This window comes from Neltuma alba, unplaced genomic scaffold (genome assembly GCF_004799145.2).
Source record: "Neltuma alba isolate B1F8T4 unplaced genomic scaffold, ASM479914v2 tig00013250_pilon, whole genome shotgun sequence".
Classification (NCBI taxonomy): Eukaryota; Viridiplantae; Streptophyta; class Magnoliopsida; order Fabales; family Fabaceae; genus Neltuma; species Neltuma alba.
Window position 1 is genome coordinate 1 of NW_021637545.1, and position 24,017 is coordinate 24,017.

Consider the following 24,017-nt stretch of genomic DNA (forward strand, 5'->3'; position numbering starts at 1 on the left):
GGCCTCCGGCGACCCAAAACAGGACCCATTGAGCTCAAAAATGCCACCGGAAAAACCCCTGTTCTAGATGTCGGAGCACTATCACAGAGAAAATCCGGGAAAATTAAGGTAAATTCAATCGAGCAATGGTCGCATGCTCACACAAGCAGATGGACCTTAAACATATGTCCAGGATTCCTCTAAAATCCTTAATCATTCACTTTCAGGTGATGCAAGGAGTGAAGGAGATAACGAGAAATAGTGTCAAGTTCGTGGATGGTCAGGAGAGAGAGTTCGATGCTATAATCTTAGCAACGGGCTACAAAAGCACGTGCCTACTTGGCTCAAGGTAAAACCACGAATCCATCTATTTTGTTTGCCTTGTTATTTACCTCTGTTTTTTTATGAAATGCCCAAAGACCTGTCGCTTTCCAGAGTTGGACACATGCAGCATACAGAGTGCAGAATTTTACAAATTTCTTCTTTCTCAGCATGCAAAAAAGAATATAATCATTTCGGGCTTATGCACACTCCCGATTTTCCAAATACAGATTTTGAAATTTCTGTTCTTTTTGTGTGACGTTTCACCAACGAAGGGTAACAATCATTAAAATATGAGACATGGCGATTTGCTGCTTGCAAAAGCTAGCCCAACGTGTGTCCTTTTTTCCCTCTTTCGCAGCCTCAAGAAGTTGTAGTCTTCTCTGCGGAAAGATCAGTCTTTTTTATCAAAAACTAATATCAGTGTCTTGAATTTCTTTTTAATGATCGGTTTAAGCTCCATGGCAGGGCGTGGAGCTATTATGCTCTGAGAAATCTTTTCTGATTCTGCATGCTGTCAGTAAAAAACTAAAATCCAAAGTTGCGAACGTAAGCATCAACTGTATTGTACTGCATATATCATGTGTTCTATGTATACGTAACTCTCGTGTCTTCAGATTGAAAGAAGAATAATATCTTACGCAAAATCTCACGTTATTGTGAAATCGGTGAATGTTTGCTGCAGGGCTGTGATTTTTTCACCGAAGATGGAATGCCAAAAACGCCCTTTCCAGAGGGTTGGAAGGGAGAGAATGGATTGTATACGGTGGGGTTCACCAGAAGAGGTTTGCTCGGAACCGCTTCTGATTCCACCAAGATCGCCCAGGACATAGCTCATCGGTGGAGGACCGTCAAAGACAGCAAGAACTACCGTAATTCCCACATCGTCCTGCTCAGGAGCTCCTTATGCCCTTCCCGTCCCAATCAGCTTGTAAAATGCAAGAAAGATAATTAGTTTGAGAGATCAATACTGGGTCAGGGTCAGATTGGTAATTGTATTTCTCCCTTTAACCACCCCGACCCAGGTTTGTCACAGGCCCTCCGGTGTATGTACAATTTTGTAACATTGCGGTATACAGCTGCTAACCTCCCTCCCAAGTTTTACCGTCTCATCTATGTACAAAACATTTTTATAAATACAAGGAAGAATTATAATCAAATCTCGTATAAAAAAATAATTATTAAAAAGTCTAATAACAACTTGAACAGTTTATAATAATAAGTTTTAGAATATAGAATATCGATTTTTAAAACTTGTTTTATAATTTTTTTCTTTTCTTAAGGTCTTATTATAATTCGCCCATTGTTTATTTTATTAGCTATCTCTATATCATTCTCAATGTCTTTTGATCATATTCGCTTCTATTTGATTTGCTTTTCAAACGAAAAATCATGAACTCGCATTAAAGTTCTGCAGAAAACGTACATACCGGTTTCTTAAAAACAAGCCATGAAAGAAGGCTTTTTCATGCAGTGAGATCAACCCAACGATAAGTGTCAATATGAAACGTCTTGGAGATCTTGTTAGCCTTGTGTTATCTCTTTCTCTCTCTCACGCTGATAATTGAGACAATGATGGCACTCTGATCCGACCCCATTTGACAGCCCTGGTTCTAATACACGAGTCTCTGCGAGTTGTTAGAATATTATAGGATATACATACATATATCTTGCGTATCTCTATATATATATATCTCCCTCTCTCTGTATGTGTGTGGTTAGTGCAAATCTTCTTGGCTTGTTCGAGGAGGATGCCTGTGCCGCCATATGTAGAGGCAATGTCAAGGACTACATGCTTGCACATGAAAGGTATAAGTGAAAGGGAGAAAAGTCCAACGAGAGAGTCAAGTAGTACTGGGAATTACTACTACACTCCACATTCAATTTCTAAACCCCATCACACGCTTCCATGCACGCCCTTCATTGTTTCTTACGTCAAGTCAAACAGTACCCCAACCCCTCTGCCACCTCATTAGTACACAACTCAGTATCCTGACATAGATAGAGAGAGAACTTGACGCCACCCTATTTGCCCTATGTGTATACTACTATTCAATTTCCAACCTCTTCGAATTGTTTCCAACCCTCCGCCCTCTCCTTCAATTAAAAAACCAAGATAATCATGACGAGTCTTGATAACTAGCAGTGAGCAATAAGGATAACATTGTAGTATACTGTTTAGGTATCGTGCTTTTTATTGTGGCCATCATGGCCCACCAGAGCTTCTCCCTGATGTCACTGGCTTTTTCCAACTCTTCCGCTTACGCCATCAGGAACGCATTAAATCACTGGCCTTTGCTCTGAGCGTGTTCTACAGTCAGAAATTGAAGGGAAGGGGAGAGTTATTAAATGGGGCGGAGGGTGGGTGAGTGACACGCGCCGGAGAAGGGGGTGTTGGGGGTAGTGAGTCAAAATGGTTGCAGAGACCGATGCAGGAGGAGAGGGAAGGGAAGGGATTGGCATGACACGGCAGGCATACGTAGTGATCAAAGGAACCCAATAGTAACACTGAGTGAGGAATCAGAATAACGCACGCCCCATGCAAGCCTCTCCTTCGTCCCCTTCAGGACCATCTATACGACAACGCGCTTCATACCCTGTTTTGATTTATCTCTCGTTTCTTTCTGATTGTAACAGGGAAAGCGTTTTTGGCATTTTTGTTTGGGAGCGGGTGATGAGGTGATGACGATGAATATGCATTTATGGAGAATATATATGTATAGGTGGGTCCTGCACAGAGAATTTCATGGTTGGGCCCCACTTGATCCCAGTGGCAAGTTGCTTTTGCAGCAGCTGGGCTTAAGCTGACACCATCAGAAGGAAAGGCCTCGGGATATTCATTTTTGGAGTCCTTTTGTACTTGTTCGTTTCCGGCCCAGCCCATTTTCTCACATGGTCCAGCCTCCTTACAAAAATTCTAAATTCAAAATTCACAAATGTCCACTGAACCAATCAACCAATGCCTTTGCTGACACGGTCAAAAATTTTGAATGGGTCAACTGAATTTGATTTTTTTTTTTTTAAATGCGTTGGGTTTGAATTACACATGATTTGTGCGCGTGTGCGTGTATATATACACATATATGAATATTTTATTTAGCCGTGAATGTTTTATATTTAAATATCAAGATATAATTTTGACCCAGATTTTATTTATGAAGTATAATTTTGTCTCTGATCTTTTTTTTGGGTATAATTTCGTCCCTCATAATCAAAATTACATCCAAAGATCAAAGGCAAAATTACACTTAAGAAAAAAAGATAAAAAAATTACACCTAAGAAATGAGGCCAGGGGCAAGATTACGCTACTAAAAAATTAGGAGTAAAATTATACTAGAAAAATAAGATCAGTGTCAAAATTGCATCTTAACCGTTTAAATATTACTCTTCAAGACTATATATGAATATTTTTTTATATTTTACCTAAGTTATATTACTTTTTGCCTTAGATATAACATCCATTTTGTAGTATAATTTGTGTTACAAAATAGATCTTATATTTGTGAATTAATGTAGTACTCCTCCGGTCCTTATTATAAGACCCAATTTGACTTTTTATTTGGTCCTAATTATAAGACCCAATCCATTTTCTCTCTTATATTTATACATTTTTTTCAAAGATAATTCTTTTAATAATGATAGTTTTAGCCAATATACTTAATTAGCAAGGATATTTTAGGAATAACAGTACTTATTTATTATAAATAACCAACTTAACTTACTTCCTTAATCTCCTCACATAAGTCAATTGGGTCTTATAATTAGGATCGGAGGAGTATTATTTTAAAGAGAATCATGCTAAGGTCTCAAGAAAAAAATAATTACCAATAAGTTTTAATGACAAGTGAGTAGTTGTTATTTACCGTTTTGAAACTTATCATTATAAACTGTTTTGTTGTTATGAAAACTTTTTAATAATTGTGTTTGAGATTTTTTAACAAGTTATCTCTTATTTTAATTATGATCAAATTGATTTCAGTTTCATCACCTATTTTCTCAATCGGTTTTATATTTGGTTGCATTTTTTACACTTTGCTATCGAAAATCGTTCCCAATAATCTATAATCTATTTTGATGGCGATGTTTTCTCCAAACGATGGTTAATTGTGATTCTAGCACACCTCGTGGGATGTTTTCTCTCCCCGACCGACCAATGGGATTTGAAGCAACATTTATTCACTATAAAAATTTATCAATACTAAAATGAAAGCATTACAGTGGGCTGATCATAATCTATTTTGATTTATATCTATTCAGGGGTGTTTAAGTAATTTCAAAATCACTTTTTAAAAATACCTTTTCATAAATTTAAATAAGCTCCTTCACTTTATTTTGGATATTATAAAAATATTTTTAAAATTATACTCTTATTTCTATCCATCGGTAAACGACAAGGTACAAGAGCGGTCTTCAGCGTTTCAAGAGTTCAAGACATTCCCCAACTGTTTTCTACGGTTGATGAGGCATGAAGGACACGGACACGGATCCTAAGCTCCACGTGATGCCTTGCTAAAACAGATCTAGTTTACGCGTTAGTTAAGCTTCCGTTTCACTCCGTAAATTTTTACAGTTTTTTCAAACCAGTCTCAAAACATGCTCTCCTCACATGTTCAATGTGAGAAATATCTTTATTGATTTTTAAGTCAAGAAGAGTCAATTTTTGAGAGCAGGGAGTGGGTGTCTACTTGCGTTTATAATCCGAAATCAGTGAGCTAATCCTTCATGCTAGATTCGGTTCCCTCGAGGATCCATGATTCGTTATCCATCCGAGGGGAATGTTTTACCAAATTCCAGGAAATGTCACGGTGTGGTAGCGAGGGGGGTTTATTCATAATTCATAATTTCATAAATAGATCGACCTGGGTGGGGGAGTGAAATTACTAAATTCCCCGTACAAGCTGTCCGTGTGTCTGACATGCTGAATTCCTGTGAACAGGGGAATAGCAGGTCATTGGTCAGGGATTTTCAATTCAAGTCTAATGAGGTCATTTTAGTCATTCAGGTAGAGAGTAGTCCCTGAGCTCAAATCCATCAGCTGAAAATTTGACAAGAACTGAGGGGCGAATTGGTAATTAATTCATCTGTTTCATTGCGGTATCTGCAACAGCAGCACTTTCCCCCGCGAAGCCGTCAAAAGAAGGTTTCAGCTTGCTTGCAAAAGCGAAGGTTAAATAGACAAAAAATAAGTTTGACAAAACAAAAGATTCATTTTTTTTGGCATATAAAAAGGTATTCCCACATATCTTTCCCCGTCATTTTCCCCGTTTTATAATATTTGATCAAGATTAATGATTAACGATCAATGATTATCAATGATATAGTTGGAAAGAATCAGAAATCTTTATTTTCCGTTTCTGCTAAAACCTGAGGAGTAGCCCCTGTTCATCCCTTGGATTTTGCCCCCACCACCGCACCACTTCTCCCACTCTCTTCTCTTCTGCCTCCCTTGGCATCTAAAGTGTCTTCATTTTTGTCGTGTTCTTCTCTTCGTTGTCGCATAAACAATTGAAGCTTTTCAGTACTGGGTTCAATATTGCTCATAGCAGAGCAAGTTCTTTCCTGCCTGGGTATTTCTGAAGTTTGTCCTCTGCTGGACCAGATCGTGGTTTGGTCTCAACAAGATGTCTCAGACTAACTGGGAAGCTGACAAGATGTAAGCGTTCCTTTTTCTTGTTCAATTTCATCCATCTTTGTTGGGATTGTATGGCATATCATCCTGTTTGTTCACCTTCAATGAGCGTTTCCTCTTTGTTCTCTTTATTTATCTATTTCTTCTCTGGATTTTCGGGCTCTGATGTTTCTGGGCATCTTATTCAAGCTTTATTCTCTACACACGCTTGTTTTTAATGTATGTATCTTATTAATGCGTGAAGATATTATGCTGTGTATCTTAGGGTTCACAGTTTGCCAGTTTAAGGGGTTTACGTTCAAATGAATTATCAATGGGTTCGTTGGAGTCAATTTATGACACTGGAAAGATTCAATCTTTCTCTTTTCAAATACAGATACGACTTGTTACTGTGCTTTGAAATTTCAGGTTAGACGTTTACATACATGATTACTTAGTAAAGAGGGATTTGAAGGCTTCTGCTCAGGCTTTTCAAGCTGAAGGAAAAGTATCATCCGATCCTGTCGGTGAGTTACATGGAAATAGAACTCTAGTCAGAAAAGGCTGGGTTTAGATGTGGTCTTTTCTCTTACTTTCTAGTTTTTGCGTAGTAGCATTTCATCTACTTGATTTAATTTCTTTTCCTTTAATATCAATATGGTTTGGCAGCAATTGATGCTCCAGGAGGTTTTCTCTTCGAGTGGTGGTCTGTTTTTTGGGATATATTTATCGCTCGGACTAATGAGAAGCACTCAGAGGTTGCTGCATCTTATATCGAGGTTGGTTTGGAAATATTTTATTATGTTCTTATTAGTATCTTTCCTCAGGTTAGATTTCTTTGGCATGACGGTGCTTGAATGCTGACAGAGAAAATATGGTATTTTGATTGTTTCATTTCATATTTTGTAGTTAAATGCAAGGATTCCTTTTCCTGTATTCCGTAAGGATAAGGAACTTTATTTTCCACATGGATTACAGTTCTTCAGTTTCCCTAAACTGATGGCTGATTTTTATCGCTGTTTCTTTCTATGTATAATTTAGCTGCTATGAACATCAGGGTCATTTTAGTACATCTTTTTAATCAACTAATTCGTGGAAATCTGAGATTTACTTTCTCTCGCTTCCTGATTACTGACAAAATGACTAGCTCTGGCTGAATGATTTAATACTGCTATTATGCCTGAGGTCTTCATGGCTGTTCATTCACCCTGACAAATATTAACGCGCCAGACTGTTATTTTCTTTCCCTGCTGGTGCTGGAATACAATTTGAAACCCATCCCTAAAACAACTGTTATTAATGAGACTTGATGCCTACAAGGCATTTCAACCCATTATTACTTCGCTTTCATGGTTTATATTTCTTTAGGCGTGGAATTGAACATGGACGTCACATGCTACCACAGAATTTATATTATCTAGATGCAATTAGAAGTGTCGCACCTTGTTGAAGTGTTCGTGTTTCATAGGTGATAGGAGGTTACTTTTTCTCTTCATCGTTATACTCATTATTGATATATCTGTTTGTTTTGCTTGGAGAGACTCTCGGGTGTTAGCTGTGTTGTCAAACTGGTGAATTGGTTTGACTGGAATTGCATTCAACATTTTTGTTACTCTAATGAAGTTGATGGCATTCTGGACCTAAAATTCTCCGATAATTTCCCAAGGAAAAAACTTGAGGCAGTGCTTGAAGCTTATGGCATGTAAAACTGCATTTGCAGACACAGTTACTTAAGGGAAGGGAGCAGCAGCAACAGCAGCCACAGCAGCCACAACCCCAGCAGTCACAGCAGCAGCAGCAGCACATGCAGATCCAACAGCTTCTGATGCAGAGGCATGCGCAGCAGCAGCAGCAGCAACAGCAGCAGCAGCAGCAACATCAACAGCAGCAGCATCAACAGCAGCAACCACCCCAGCAACAGCAGCCACCACCACAACAGCAGAGAAGAGATGGATCTCATCTCTTAAATGGAAGTACAAATGGGATAGTTGAGAATCCGCTGATGCGGCAAAACCCTGGTACTGCAAATGCACTGGCCACAAAAATGTACGAGGAAAGGTTAAAACCGCCTCTTCAGAGGGATTCTTTGGACGATGCAGCAATGAAGGTATGGGGCATTCAGGTCTTCGAATAATCAAAATATAAACTGCTATTATGATTTTGATTCATAGCTATGGTTTGGTTTGTCATACAGCAAAGATTTGGTGAGAACATGGGCCAACTCCTGGACCCAAGTCATGCCTCCATATTGAAGTCAGGTGCAGTTTCTGGCCAACCTTCGGGGTAATTTTCTCTAAACTTGGTGTAAATTCCTCTCAGTCTTTAAATCATTATGCTTGTCATATGCCTTGGACAGAGTGCAGATATGCTTGATTATTGTGAGTTTGATGGCAACGGGTGCTGAAGCTTGCTTCAAATTTTTTGCAGGGAAAATTAATGAATAAAACTTTTTGCTCCAATCTCATCCCTCTTTTTCGATTTTTTGTTTCTTTTTTTCTTTAGGCAAATGGATGTACAATATTTATTGGAAAATGGGTCAGCTATTTGATGCCCTTGATAAGAAGAAATAATAACAAAAGATAGAAAAGTTATTAGCTAGATTTTCGGGTTTTTATGGGAGATGTTAGGTTGAAGCTTTTGTAGAACTGTTGAAGGTTGTTAAGAGGCTACCTACCCAATGGTAAGAATCTGACTTCTGCTATGGATCTAAATATGGGATAGAGGAGTGTGATGGTGATTTTTGAGCTAATAAGAATTCTTTTAGTACTGAGTACGAGTTTTCCTTTGAAACAGAGAGGATGCACGAGTGATTTCTGAGTTCTGATAAAAATTGAAAGAACTATTGTTGGGCAGAGTCGGCTGAAGAGCATGTTATTTGTTACTTCTTTGGAGAGTTCAAACTGGAAATAGAGGCTTTGTTGGAATTTTTTATCCCATTATGCCTTCCAATACTATGTATCTTGCAAAATTACAATATGCCTCTGTCCATGTTCCCCCAGGCCAGAACTCGGTATTCTTGAAACCCCAGCCATTCTACAACTGCTTTTACCATATACCACTCTATTGAAGTCAAAATCATATAATAATCCCATCTCACCTGCATACTGAAATTCATCCACCTACTCTCTAGAACAATGACTTGTGATAGGAAATGACTGATGTTTGTAATTAGTGGAATTAATGATGAAAGATTGGAGATTGCTAATTTAAACTATAAAGAACCATTGAAGGGAGATAAGAGGCTAATTACCTAACTGTAATAGTTTAAGTTCTGTCTTTAAAAAGGTAACATGAAATAGAGAAAGTGGAGACTTGGTTAGTTCGAATAAGTTATATTATAAATGTAGAAGGAAGAAAAGCGGGAAATTTAGATTTGACAGTTGAATCATATTCACTTTTCTTCGTATCTCTCTCCATTGTCCTTTCCTCCTCCTCCTCTTCTTTTGCCATAAAACTTGGCTTATGTGATGCAAAATAGAGATACTCAGAGGATTCTTTGGGTTTTTTTTTGAGTTAATTAGAATTCCTCTGGTATTGACAATATCATTTTTCTTCCAAGTCTACCACTATTTCATTGACTTGAATGAATGGCAATCTGCTATGTAATCTCGTCTTAGATTTGTGGTCTGACGTTTTCTTAAAGCTATGGGTGTTGAAATTGTTGGCACGAAAAAATTTGATTTCAGGCAATTGTTGCATGGTGTTGGTGGTGGGATGTCTCAACAAGTTCAAGCTCGTAGTCCACAATTACCAGGGTCTACTCCGGTATGGTATTGTTATGACTTATGAGAGTGACGGCATAACTTCTTCCTTTCTTATCAGTGTTTCCCTGACTTCCCATTATGAATCAACCAGGATATAAAGAGCGAGATAAATCCTGTTTTAAATCCTAGAGCTGCGGGTCCTGAAGGATCATTGATAGGAATTCCTGGTAATCTTTTGTTGCATTATTCCTTTATTCCAGTCGACTTGGATTAATTGATCTGAACTAGTTACCATGTGATGCTATTTGATCTGAACATAATTTGCTTTTTGCATTACTCTTGTGGTTTAGAATGTTTTGGAATTTAACACGTACATTTTCCCATTGTCATGCGGTCATCTTTACACAAAGATTTAGTTGACAGGAGATTTCTTTGTGTTAGGATCGAATCAAGGTAGCAACAATTTGACTCTCAAGGGATGGCCACTTAAAGTAAGTATTTTGTTTCGTCCTTTTTATTATTTAAATTGGATTTATTAGTTTTGGTGGAGCATCTGGTCCTCCACATTGTACGATCACTTGCAAGCATAAATGATATAATCCTTTTTTGGAGCTTAAGTCTGTATGGGAGGTTGCTCCCCTCTTCTTGTATCTGTATCCTAGAGAATTTTTATCTGATAGAACATGTGACCTATTATCTAAAGCCTCAAGCACCGTGCTTAGTTATCTACTGTCACAGCATCACGCATGCTCAGTAATTGAGTAACTGCGTTTCACTATTTACTAGATTTTTCTATCCCTTACTAGGGGTTGGATCAACTACGCTCTGGTCTTCTCCAACCGCAAAAGGCTTTTATGCAGGGTCCTCAGCCCTTTCATCAACTTCAAATGTTGTCGCCCCAACATCTTATGCTTGCTCAACAAAATCTTGCATCACCATCTGGCAGTGATGAAAATAGACGACTTAGAATGCTTTTGAATAATAGGAATATTGGCCTAAGTAAGGATGGTCTTTCAAACCCCATTGGTGATGTGGTATCAAATGTTGGGTCACCACTTCAAGCTGGCAGTCCTCTTTTGCCTCGTGGAGATACAGATATGCTAATGAAGGTGCTAATTCTCTTTAATTATCAGTCCATATTCACTTATCAATTTTACATCATTTGTTCACCTGTTCTTTACACCGAGTTACACCAAGTTTCTTGGTTTACACTGAGCAAAAATTTTCACTTGTGTAGTTAAAATTGGCTCAGTTTCATCAGCAGCATCAACAACAGAATACCAATCCACAGCAGCAGCTTCAACAGCATGCTCTTTCAAATCAGCAATCTCAGACTTCAAATCTTAACATGCATCAGCAAGACAAAGTGGGGGCTATTGGTAGTGTCACAGCAGATGGGAGCATGTCAAACTCTTTCAGAGGAAATGATCAGGTCAGCGAACCTTTGGTTGCTTCTATCACCTTATTCAGAGGCAATATTCAATTTCTTGGTTCATTATGCGCGGTGGAATTCTTATGCAACATGTTTCTAGTGATTAATATTTTGTAACAGAAAGGCATAAATGTTATGAGTAGCTTGGAAATTTTCTAATGCTCACATTTGATTTTATTTGTTAAACAGTTATATAGACACACATCTTTGATATATCATGGCACCAAAATACTAGTCATATAAGGCTTTTTTCTCTCATCTTTGGGATTCCATTATTTTTTATGACGGAATAATTTGTATTACAAGTCAAGCAGTAATTGATTAGTGAATTTGTTTGCATGCCAATTATTAGACTGGTTTTTAAGTTCAATTATTGCAAAATCAATTTCCTCAACCTGAAATTTTGTAAACGTAGGTAACCTGTTTTATGGAGAAATCTACATGATGATCCAGTAAATCAATACTGAAAGGGATATATTTTTATTATAATTGTGGAAAACTTGGCTTTTGCTGGTTCGTTCCTTTGAAGCTTAATCCCCGCCGCACCTTTATGTTTCAAAGATGAATTACTAGTTTCTAATTAATGGCATATAAAATGTCTGTGCTTGAATTCACGAAGCTTCTGATATAAGTACCCTATTGGGCCCCCTCTTCCTTAATATGTTCCTTACAAGGTGTTTCACACTGCTTTAAGGCTTCCAAAAACCAGACTGGGAGAAAGAGAAAGCAGCCCGTATCTTCTTCTGGTCCTGCCAATAGCTCAGGAACAGCAAATACGACAGGCCCTTCTCCAAGTTCAGCTCCCTCAACCCCTTCAACTCATACTCCTGGTGATGTGATATCGATGCCTGCTGTGCCTCATAATGGTAGTTCTTCAAAGCCTCTTGTGATGTTTGGCACTGACGGCACTGGAACTCTCACATCACCTTCAAATCAGTTGGTAGGTGGATTATTCTTGAACATTTCCATTGATGGAAGGAATAATAAATTCCTTGCATGTAGACTCATGGCCATTCCATTTTGGCAGTGGGATGATAAGGATCTTGAATTGCAGGCTGACATGGATCGATTTGTTGATGATGGATGTCTTGATGACAATGTTGAGTCTTTTTTATCCCATGATGATACGGACCCTAGAGATGCTGTTGGTCGTTGCATGGATATAAGCAAAGGTGCAGCAATTTTTTTTTTTTTTGTAATTGATCATAACATTTTCTGGCTTCGTCCTAGCTGTATTGTTTCTTGACTAGCATTAAGAGATGCCAACTCAGAAAAGTCAAATCTCTTTAGTCTGAGGCCAGTGACTTGCTTTGGTTTTAGGTTTCTCATTTGCCGAAGTCAATTCTGTACGAGCTAGTACAAGCAAAGTTGTCTGTTGCCACTTCTCATCTGATGGGAAATTGCTTGCAAGTGGTGGCCATGACAAAAAGGTTAGTTGATTAGCCTGGAATCATGTCTGATCCAGTACATAAAATGGTCAACCAAATTCTTGACAATATCTGTGACTTTATGTCTTTGACTTTAGAAACCAGAAGAAATTGGTTTCTGCATATTTGTTATATATAGAATATCTTACCTTTTTCTTCTGATGGTTTGCCATGCAGGCTGTCTTATGGTTCGCAGATTCTCTAAAGGCAAAAGCTACTCTTGAAGAACACTCATCTTTGATAACTGATGTCCGTTTTAGTACAAGCATGCCCCGTCTTGCAACATCTTCATTTGACAAAACTGTCAGGGTTTGGGATGTTGACAATGTTAGTATATTCATTTTCTAGTTTACTCTAATAGTGTACTCCTTTTGAGAAGTACGTTCTGTGGATTCTAATTCTATTTTGATTGGTTACGTCAAAGGTATAGTTCATGCTGTCTTTGAAGCGTGTGACGCACTCACTGTTAGCAGAAAATTTGTACATGAGATAATAAAATTGATGCATGTGATTGTTCCGTGGGTTTGTAGATACAGTGTGCAAAAGGAGTGTAATCTCTTAAATAAATCTACCCTAGCAACCTAAGCTTTGAATATGTTGTACATCAAGATAGACTATCCTACAATAGCGTTCCCTGGCAGTGGATTTTCCAGATTCAATTTTACTATTCTTTAGTATAATGCTACGACACCAACTCAGGTTGGCGTGGTAGGGGCTCTCATCCTCTAAGCAAATGGCTGGAGGTTCGATTCTAAGTCTTGCGTGTGGAGCAAACCTAATTGGGAGCAGTCTACCTTTTGCTCTCAGTATCCCAAGGAGATTAATTTTTGCTTCCAGTGAAAAATACTTGTTATACATATGAAAATAATAATGCTATGATAGTTTACGATGAAGTTGTTCCTCAAGACTGTTGATGCAGGATTCTACTCCTGAAAAATTAAATTTCAGTTCCTTGGTAGTTATCAGAGAAACAGGCATTACATGCTTCGCATGCTTTGCTGTTTTTCACCTCAGCTTTCGCAGGAAGCTTGTCTTTATTCTTTTCCGATAGGGAATGATTATTCAGGTGTGATCTAAGATCTACACAAGCTTGGGAATTTCTGTTGATTGTAGTTTGATAGGTGAAAGAAGAACAGAAGATAAAAAGAATAGTAAAAAGAGAGAGAGAATCAGAATTCAGAATTCATCAACTGGCATGACAATTCCTTCAATCTGTTATACAACTATACAAGGACTAGTTAGTATAACTTCTTAATAACTTCTTTCGCACTTATTCTGTCATGAGTGACTCCTAACAGCTAAAACCACTTCCTTCTGTTCTATTATCCCAGGAGTTATGCTGAGTAAGTTTCAATCATTTGTTGAGTGTGTATTGCATCCAAAATGGATTTATATCGCAACATAAATTTTAATGTTATGGAATAAATAATTCATGTTACAGATCATATGTTCTTAGCTCAATTTTCAGATTGTTAGCGTGATAGTTTTCATGGGGTTTAATTTATGCATACACTATCTGCATAGAGATTTTCCTCATTTTTGAATGTATACTTGAATGTCAGCTGTATCTTTGGGTTGGCGTTTTATACAATCGTGTGCTTGCAGAGTTTGCTTTCTAAGTCTGTATCTTATGCGATTGTTTTTCTATTTTCTGTTTTGCTCAAGCTTATTAGATATTTTGCCTATGCAGCCTGGATATACACTTCGCACCTTCACAGGACATTCCGCATCTGTTATGTCACTAGATTTTCATCCAAATAAAGAGGATCTTATCTGCTCTTGTGATGGTGATGGTGAAATACGATATTGGAGCATAAATAATGGCAGCTGTGCTAGAGTCTCTAAGGTAGAATCTTAGTTTTCTTTGCATTTCATAATGTATCTGTTTTATTTGGGAGTGCCTTAGAGTGATTGTACTTCCGTTTTAGTTTGGTGTTGTTAGGAACTAATTCATCCCACAAGCTTAAGCTGTGTGGAGAAGGCCTTGATTATTTCACTGATATCTCTAACGCACCCATTTATGCAAAATCCCTTTAGGCTTGAAGCATGAATAAAGCACAGATGAGGCTCTTGTGCTCTGTTATGAACGATTTCATCCTAAAACTAAAAGCTCAAGTTATTAATAGAGAGCTCATGATTGAATTTTTTTATTTTCGGTGAAAATGATTGATTTTATTGATATCTCTATCTTCCATACTTACAATTTTTGTGCTGATTAGGGTGGCACTGCCCAGATGAGGTTTCAACCTCGCATAGGGAGGTATCTTGCTGCTGCTGCAGAGAACGTTGTCTCTATACTTGATGTGGAAACACAAACATGCCAGTACTCATTACAGGTTGGTTTACACCATCATACATTTGGGGATAAACTAATTTTTGTGATCCTTCCAAGGTTGTGTTTTAGTTTTCCTCCCGTTTTTGGCTAACAAGTTTGGATTAATGATTAACCTGGCTCAATAATCATTCGATTCTAGATAGTCATTCCCGAATGTGAAAACTGCTGTTTACAGAGCTATGGCTCAATTGATCTGAGACTGGGAAAATTTTATCCTCATTGTAAATGATCTATAATGATGCTCTAATAATGGGTGAACCCCTCTTAGGAAACTGCCTTTTTGAGTATGTTTTACTTGCTAACTTCCCAAGAAGACTTTAAAACACCCTTTGGTTGTGGCTCTATGATTGTAGGGACATACGAAGTCAATACATTCTGTCTGCTGGGACCCTTCTGGGGAGTTGCTTGCATCTGTCAGTGAGGACTCGGTCAGGGTTTGGACTCTTGGATCGGGGAGTGAAGGGGAATGTGTCCATGAGCTGAGCTGTAATGGGAAAAAATTTCATTCTTGTGTTTTCCATCCAACATATTTTTCATTGCTGATCGTTGGATGTTACCAGGCAAGTCAATTACACCGTTTATTTTCTTTATATTTCTTTATAGTCCATCTTCTTCTGGATATCCATGGATTTGTAAAATTGTGTTTATCTTCATCTGTTGGCCTTATTAATTCTGATCTATTTATAAATAAATAGGATACAAGTAATGTGCTTGTAACAGTTTTATAGCTCTGATGAAATGATATTTAAATCCATAATGTATGGTGCAGTCGTTGGAGCTTTGGGATATGGCCGAGAACAAGACAATGACTTTGTCGGCTCACGAAGGGCTAATTGCTTCCTTGGCAGTCTCAAACGTAACTGGTTTGGTTGCCTCCGCCAGTCATGACAAGTTTGTAAAGCTTTGGAAGTAAGCTGAATGATTCTGTGCCCATCTCCAACTAGCACCACTTCCAACACAGGACTAGGCTTTTACCAATTTGTCCCTCTTTTCTTGCTTCATCAAGCCCACCTTCTTCTTCTCCCTCTTCAGATACAAACCTGTTTTATTGCCATTCCTTGTTATATGCCTGTTTAGCTCTTGCATTGATATTAACATCTGGAAATTCCCTTCCTGCATCAACTGTTCATTAAACTCTCTTTTGGCAGTTAGTTGTTGGTAAATCAATCGGTTTGATAGAATTTTCTGTCCATTCAGCCAAGTTGCTACTGTACGTTCTATACTTCCATGAATATGCTCGTGGGATGTCACTTCATTTTCTCGCGGAAGCCAAAATCACAAACTGGTCACAAAATTAAAAGTGGAGGGAAGGGGGTTTTGAACTGAGGCCTATGTGGCCATTTCAGGAGTCTTTATTGGATAACACCTTTCTGGTTCACACACGTTAATGTCGTTGACAATGAACCTAGTTTGTTTTTTGTCTGTCTCCCAGAAACTTGTACAATTGGCGCAAGTGAAATTTAGACGACAAAACAGTGCCTGTCGTCCTGTCGATTTCATACACAAGTCACCCAATAAACTTATCATTATCAGTACTTCAACCAACAACGGCCCACTACTTATTATAAACACTAATAGGGTCTCCACGGAAAATGGACGTAGATGACTTATTAAACATGTATATGATGTTCACCCACCCCGCCCTCCTCTGGCCCTGCTACATGCCTATGAGCTTAAAATGACACAGACAGCGACAAGAACCATATGCCATTACTAAATGAGTGGCCTGTTAAGACTTCTTTCTAGTACAACCATATTCCTCTGAAGCCAGATATGATACCTTTTTCTTAAATTACTGTCACCTAATGCTATTCTAAAATAGTATTGTTCTATATTTAACTACAACTAGCAGCAGCAGTATGGGTGTGATAAATTATCCAATCTTCATCCCCAAGCTAGCTGGGCAGGGTTTGCTATTATGAAGTTATGTGAGGTCATATGTCAGTTTTGGTCCCCGTGATGCAGATCAGGGCCCTTTAGTTCGCTGGAAGTCTCTGGTGTGCTTATCATATATATATGCTGATGCATGTGAAAGAGATAGAGTCTCACAATAAAACAACGCATGGTTCTGTGTTCATCTGGACCCCTCGAATGAAAAAAACAGAAAATAATAATACTTTGAATGAGTTACTACTATTCTCTACCCTTTTTTTCCTGTGTTTCGCTGAAAAGTACCATCTACCTCTTTATCCTTTTGCATCCAGACAGCCATTGTGCCACTGTCTGATGTTCTGTCCCCTTTTTTCTAATTCAGCAGCAGTCTGGTTGGAAAAATTGGAAAGAGAAAGATGACAGGGGACAGCAAAAAAACAATAAAACAAACGCGTTGATGCTTCTAAATCCATAACAGTACAAAGATTCGCTGAATCTTGTTCTGAACTAAAAAATAAACAGAAGGTGATACGTCTGATGCCATTTGTAATATCATAGTCTGTGAGCAAGTCAGTAGTGTTGAAGGAGGGAGGAAGAATTGTTTTGTTGAGTCAGATTAATAGTGTATGGAGGCTGTGAAACGGCATGTGGGATTCTGGGTGATAAAAATCTGAAGGAATTAACGGATATTTATGGAGATATTGATTGATTAAGACCTATGAACAACTGAACTGAATGTAGTGATGTACAGAAGAACAGAACAGCAACACATGGTAGTTGGAAGGAATTGGAAGCTAAATTAAACTGGGGCAATGACCCTAAAAGGGGATAGACATCCAAGAATAAAAGAACTACGTTGGTGGCATGTGACTTTGCCGACTTGTTGAATCTAGCAAAATAAATTGTCTTGTCCCCAAATGTCACTGTCCCTTTAATTCTCTGTTTCTTTTTTTGAATTTCTCCCATCTTCCTTCACGTTCATTTCCTGGACTTGCCCTTCACTCCCTTTTTTGTAGTCAAAACTGTATCATAATTGTATATTATATACGTTTCATATTTTGTTGGCAAATAATCTTGTAGTTTAATGGCATGACACAAATGAAAAGTCGAGAGTTTGATTCTGCTTATAATATCAAACTATTAGTACCTATCACTTTAATTAAAAAAAAAAACAAAACCTTTTAAATAAGTATAATTTTTGATAAATAACAAACCTCTCTAGCTGATATATTATTAATTTATTGATAAAAGTCAAACAAATATATGGAGTAATCTTCATCCTCCCTGTTTTCCCTTTCCGTCTTTGCCGCAAACAAAACGCTTGACAAGAATAAACCTTTCATGATTTCATATACGTATTGGTATTAGTTGTCAACTTTACATATGTATGTGCGCATGTGACACATTCTCTTCATTTCCGTTTTCATTTAAAGGCAGAGGCTCACACAGCACAAACGTTACAATAATGCAGTTTTATTTGGAAAGTCTAATTTCTTAGAAACCAGTGTGTGTGTCTAAAAGGGTGCTTGGATGAGTGTAAAAGTGTTTTTTAAAAGTATTTTTTCACAAATCGAAACAAACCCCTCTACATATTTACTTTGTATATCGTAAAAGTACTTTTAAAATCATGATTTTGTTTCCATCGAAACATCCCCTAAGTTATTTCAACCTCTGCATAAATCCACCGACCACTTTAATTTCATACAAATATAGTATATAGTAGGAACTTATACAGGTGGGTTCACACAAGCTGTCTAATCACAATAAAAGGTCGGAAAACGCTATAAAATATTCAAAGAAAAAAAAAGCTCATTAAGTGTGTATAGAGATTATAGTCACATGGCATTTTTTTTGTGTGTAGTTGTTATTTATGAAAAATTCAAATTATATATTGTCAAATCCTGACCGAAGAAAATTATTGTGAGATGATAGTGAGAACAAATTAACGGTGATAGTAATGATAGGTTATGATCTATATATTCTCTCATACACGAAGACAGGGGAAGGGACAGCAGAACAGGGAATTCAATGGATTTAATTACTCTGCTCGCCAAATAAACGGATATGCGTTTCTACTTGAAATTTGAAAAATCTCCGTACAGGTATGCGTGATGTCCAAACAAGAGAAACCACCAAATATTCTATTAAATGTTGTGTAAGCTGCTTATTCAAAGGTCAAGTGACATTAGAAAATTAGAAAATGATTTATGGATAACAAGATATCACATCTTAAACTTAAAATTTGGTTTGCAATTTTTGAGCCTTTTTTTTTATATGTTATTTATTAAGTTCAATTCTATTCTTCTGGTCCTTAATATAGGACCCAATTGTTGAGTTGACTTTGGTCCTAAATATAAAACCCATTTCTCATATTTATCAATTTTCTCTAAATTACCCCTATAGATACTCCTTCAACCATAATCAAGTAGGAGAGGAAGAGTGGGTATTAAGAAAGATGATTATGGTATTTTAGGACAAACGTGTCACATTTCTTATAATTAACTAACTTACCTAACTTTCTTAATCTAATCAAATTAGTTAAATAGGTTTTATATTAAGGACCGGAGGAATATATCTTTTCTTTAAATGTTGGTCTGTAAGTTTTCATGTATTGAAGTTGTCACAAACACCAAATCCCTGCCGTTATTATCAAGGGTTGCTTGATTTTTTAACTGTGCTTCAACCAATGCAGGACGCAAAAGTCCTTGGACGAAATTAGGGCCAGCTCCATTTTTAGCTTTCGATCTATATTCATTTATGGGCTTATAAAATTGTTTTCACGTAAGTCTAGCACAAAAGTAGAATTTGATGCCACTTGTAAAGAACTGGAACGCAAAGTTCAATAGGCTTTGCTGCCGCTAGTAAGGAACTGGAATGCAAAATTTAAAACGGGGAGACAACAAATAAGTTAAGATCAATGGAACCCACACCATATTTTAACTCAAAATATTACTAGCTCGAGTTTATAGATCATTCCTTCTCATTATATTTTACTTATTTTCTTCAGATACTTTTAAAAATATTTTATCACTCTCTTGCCCATTTCTTAGGGTAAGAAAAGGATCATAATTATGCGTGTGGCTATTGCTACGCACACAAATATATGCGTAATCCCGTTCATCCAGCTAGGGTATTCTCTGGCATGGCCGTGCGTCTCTGTACTTTCCAATAAAATTTTTAAAAACAAATTTCTGTCCCTCTCCCTTTCAATTTTAGAAAAACGTAAGCATTTAAAATAGTTATACGTAATTTAAAATAACTCAGATTTTTTCAATAGTAATCAATACATACAGTTTGTGTGTGTATATAGCAAGTACTCCTTCTGGTCCTATTTATAAGTTTCAAATTTGGGAAGGTGTATGGTTCATTTTATAAGCTTCAATTTAGGTTTGTCTGAAAATTTAATATTATTATTATTTCAATTGCCTTCAATTATTTCTCTTTTATCATATTTTCTCATACATTCTCTTTTATTTTTTTTATTTATTATAAGAACATATTTGAAAATAAAAATTTATTTTTAACCTATTTATTATTTTTAACTAATTATTTATTATTTATAAATTAGCTATTTAAAATTTATAATAAGAAACGGACGAGTTGTAAACTATAAGCCGAGCATGAAACAGAAAATAAAAAAAGCAGACGTTACCGTTAGAAAGACGGAAGCAATTAGCGAAGCAGCGTGAGACATTCTGCCTGGCGGATCATGTGGGTGTAATATAGCTGTATACAGACTCATCATGTCCACGTTTTACGTGCTCTCTCCACACATAACACCACCCATTTTACCATATCGATATATGAGCCCTCCCTCTCCTCTCTCTCTCTCCCTCCCCCCCCCCTCCATAACTGTTCTTTATTTATTTGCTTCCTCGACGTTATTTCATATAATATTTTATTTATTACTATTCCCCCTTTCTTCCGGAGCCACGCTAGCTAGCGGACAGTATATAAGAGGCCAAGGCTTCTTCCCAGAATCTACATCAGCCATCCAGATGGGTTCACAGGGAAATACGGGCGAGATGATGATACCGTGTCTGGTTTTCTCGGAGGGAGGGTTGGAGCTAGAAGAAGGGAGTGAGGAATGGAGGGCTATGAGCAGGAGAGTAAGAGAGGCGTGTGAGACTCATGGCTGCTTCTTGCTTCTGCATAACAGAGGCAGTCTGATTAGGTTACAAGAAGAAATGTTGACAGCCATGAAAGCTTTGTTTGATCTTCCTGAAGAGACCAAGATGAAGCACACTAGCCCTAAGCCTTACCGGAGCTACCATGCCAACTGCCCCGTCATTCCTCTCTGTCAAAGCTTCGGCGTCGACGACGCTCCTCTCCCTCACATTGCTCAAGCCTTCACTCGCCTCATGTGGCCTCACGGAGACCCCACTTTCTGGTATATATATATAGATATATATATGCTTCATCAGATTCCTCTCTCTCTCTCTCTCTATATATATATATATATATCTATATATTGTTCTTCTTCTTCGATGTTTTGTTTCTTGCGTATGTTCAAATCTGAGTTTGAACATGAACTGGCAGACGCACCAAACTCGCTCACCATCATATCTGCTGTATTAAATACGAGCTTATCCTTTGAACGGACTGCATTTATGGCAGTGCTTATATAAACGCTGACATGCCATTCAGTACAGAAAGAAACTGCCGTAACGAATAACGACTTAATTCCCTCGAAACCATCGCCATCGATCTCTTTTCTTCTTCTTCTTCCTTCTTTTGATGTTTTTAACTTTGCTGATTAATTTTGTGGTCGGGATGATGATGAACACAGCGAGACGTTGAAGTCGATGAGCGAGGAGATGCTGGAACTGAACTATGTGCTGTTGAAGATGATAGTGGAGGGTCTGGGCCTCCCGAAACACTACATCTCAGACGCCGAGAAGATGAAGAGCACAAGTAATTTCAGGATGATAAAGTACAGAGCTCCTTCTTCTTCAGGCGTCCAACACCTGGAGACGGGTCTCGTCCCCCACACCGACAAATGCGCCATAACCACTCTGTGTCAGAACGATGTCCAGGGACTCCAGGTCCTCACCAAACAAGGCCACTGGATCGATGTGAACGTGCCCCACGATGGCCTCGTCGTCGTCGTCGGCGATATCCTTAAGGTAACCTATTATATATCATCATTAATTAATAATTCAACCCCGTCCCCTCTCTCTCATCGATCACAGTTATAACGGTGGTCGTGTTTATTGATTGATGAAACGAAGGCCTGGAGCAATGGGAGGCTTCATGCGGTGACGCACAGAGTGATGATGGGCGGCAATAAAGAGAGGTATTCGTTCGCGCAATTTGCACTGCCAAAGGAAGAAGATGAGATTGAGGTGCCTCCTGAGTTGGTTGATTCTGATCATCCTCTTCTTTATCGACCTTTTAATTATGGAAAATACTTCGATTATTATACTTCATCTCTCAAAGAAAACGCACTCGAAGTATTTGCAGGCGTATGATATCAGTTTTTGTGTGTATGTGTATATATAGTTGTGGGTGAACAAGTTATGATAGGGTAGGCTTCTCTGCAGCTGCTGTATGAATTGCCAAATTACTTTGGACTAACTTTATCTTTCAGAATCAACAAAGATTTCTCCCTTTCTGAAGCAAGAAAAAAATGGCGCTTTCTTCTCTTTTCTTCATGCAAGAAATGACCAGAGAAATATTATATTGCCAATGTTAATATTTTGCCCTTGAGTGTGTGTGTGTATAGGTTTCAGCTAGCATAACATAAAAGCAATATAGCACAGTACAGCTCATAATATCATGTTCCATGTAAATGCAAAGAAACGCGTCGAGATAGATATCAGTGAGAACCAAAAAATTGAGCTGGGGGCGTGGTGGTGGGACCTTAGATATGTGTCATTATTTCCAGCACTAAATATAGAGTGAAAATATTAATTAATTGCTTCATGAAGAGATTGTTATTGTCAGTCACATCGACATCATTATTTACGAAGTGATTGTTAATCACTTCACAATTTGCACTTTGGCGAACTACTACTACAGTGGAGTTAACAAGTAAATGATGGAGCAGATCTTATGTGTCTAATCAATGGCGCTTAATTTGATGGGAATGAGGTTTAGGAAAACCAATGAAGTGAAAAATGAATGATTTAACATTGACGTAAAATGAACTTGGACTTGTAATAAACAAGGTTCGTGCTTCGGAGTAGCTTTGTGTGGGCCAGAGCGTGCCTGGCATATGGGTGTTCTTCTCTTTCCCGTGTCTAGCGGCAGAGAGAATTTGAAGCAAAAGCGTTAGGTTTCGTTAATTGCAGACAACTCATTATCTGTCATTTTTCCTGCTTCAATTATCAAATATGCCACCTATACCGTATTTTACATTCATATGTTCACGTATTTGACAAAAATAATATTAAAAAAGTTAATATGACTACGTATAAATTTCATATATCATCTTTATACTCGTTATCTATTTTTCTCTTGATATTTTTTTCAACAAGACTATATATATATATATATATATATATATTCACTTTCGAAAATCTAAATGAACGAAGCAAAATCCGTCTAACTTTTAATTTATTATCTCATGATGAAGGCATGAATTTCGGTTTAAATAAATGTAAATTGCACTGTGTGTTAAAGAAAGCTCCAAATTGCAATCCCCTGCAAATACGCACCAGGTCCATTGGCCTGATTTTTGGCAAGTTGTTGGCATGCATGAATATAATAAAAAGAGTAGCGAGGAGTGATTAAATGCGAGAAAATAATGAGCAAAAGAGAAACACGAGATAGACAAACTCAAATGTCGTCCATATTATGTATCCACCCACTGCTGGCTCTCATCATTCCCTCACCATCTTCTGTCTTGCCTTTGTTCAGTATGAAAAGAACACCACCAGATTCTTCTCTCTCTAATATACGGCGCCTAATGCTCTCAACCACCCCATTTATATTCACTTTCCTGCCTCTTGAGTTTCTCTTCTTAGGAGGGAGATTCAGAAACGTAAGAACAAGCTTGAAAACTATTTCAAGCCCTCTCATCCTTCCAACTCATCCATACCAAAACCAGAGAATTCAAGCTAAAAATTATATATATATATATATACTCACACACACACACACACACTCAAGTTGGTGTCTATGACTTCATCTGTGATTTACTTGTTCGAGAGTGGTTGCCATAATTATCAGTGAAGATACATGAGAGTCGTAAGTATGTGGAAATGTAATGACGCGGAAATTGATGAGTTTCGACCTGAATCTTACAACAAGGTTATGGTGTTTGAGCATAGGCCTTTGTATTAAATAGAGTCATTTTTCAGTCACACATATCGCCCGGTATCTTTCTAATGAAAA

The 24,017-nt window shown here is 37.7% G+C and overlaps 2 protein-coding genes and 1 pseudogene across 4 annotated transcripts; all 3 read left to right on the forward strand.

The window, feature by feature from the left end:
* The first annotated feature begins 3 nt into the window (after window positions 1-3).
* LOC114735752 (probable indole-3-pyruvate monooxygenase YUCCA1) lies at window positions 4-1,255 on the forward strand (annotated as a pseudogene).
* A 4,276-nt stretch (window positions 1,256-5,531) lies between these two features.
* Window positions 5,532-15,997, forward strand: LOC114735750 (transcriptional corepressor LEUNIG-like). 3 transcript variants are annotated; one of them, XM_028923492.1, is made up of 18 exons: window positions 5,532-5,954; window positions 6,339-6,436; window positions 6,579-6,688; window positions 7,630-8,016; window positions 8,104-8,192; window positions 9,596-9,674; window positions 9,765-9,840; window positions 10,055-10,104; window positions 10,420-10,722; window positions 10,851-11,045; window positions 11,755-11,985; window positions 12,073-12,217; window positions 12,366-12,475; window positions 12,650-12,799; window positions 14,163-14,318; window positions 14,692-14,808; window positions 15,161-15,367; window positions 15,577-15,997. In XM_028923492.1, exons 1-18 carry the CDS (start codon window positions 5,923-5,925, stop codon window positions 15,718-15,720), a joined length of 2,679 nt encoding a protein of 892 aa, XP_028779325.1. In that variant the 5' UTR covers window positions 5,532-5,922; the 3' UTR covers window positions 15,721-15,997. The 3 variants fall into 3 exon arrangements, with proteins under 3 accessions (XP_028779325.1, XP_028779324.1, XP_028779326.1); XM_028923491.1 differs by having other exon boundaries at window positions 5,534-5,954; window positions 11,740-11,985; XM_028923493.1 differs by having other exon boundaries at window positions 5,535-5,954; window positions 11,740-11,985; window positions 12,100-12,217.
* A 4,687-nt stretch (window positions 15,998-20,684) lies between these two features.
* On the forward strand, window positions 20,685-22,150 carry LOC114735748 (2-oxoglutarate-dependent dioxygenase AOP2). Its single transcript, XM_028923489.1, has 3 exons — window positions 20,685-21,069; window positions 21,469-21,805; window positions 21,911-22,150. Exons 1-3 carry the CDS (start codon window positions 20,705-20,707, stop codon window positions 22,148-22,150), a joined length of 942 nt encoding a protein of 313 aa, XP_028779322.1. The 5' UTR covers window positions 20,685-20,704.
* The last annotated feature ends 1,867 nt before the right edge of the window (window positions 22,151-24,017 follow it).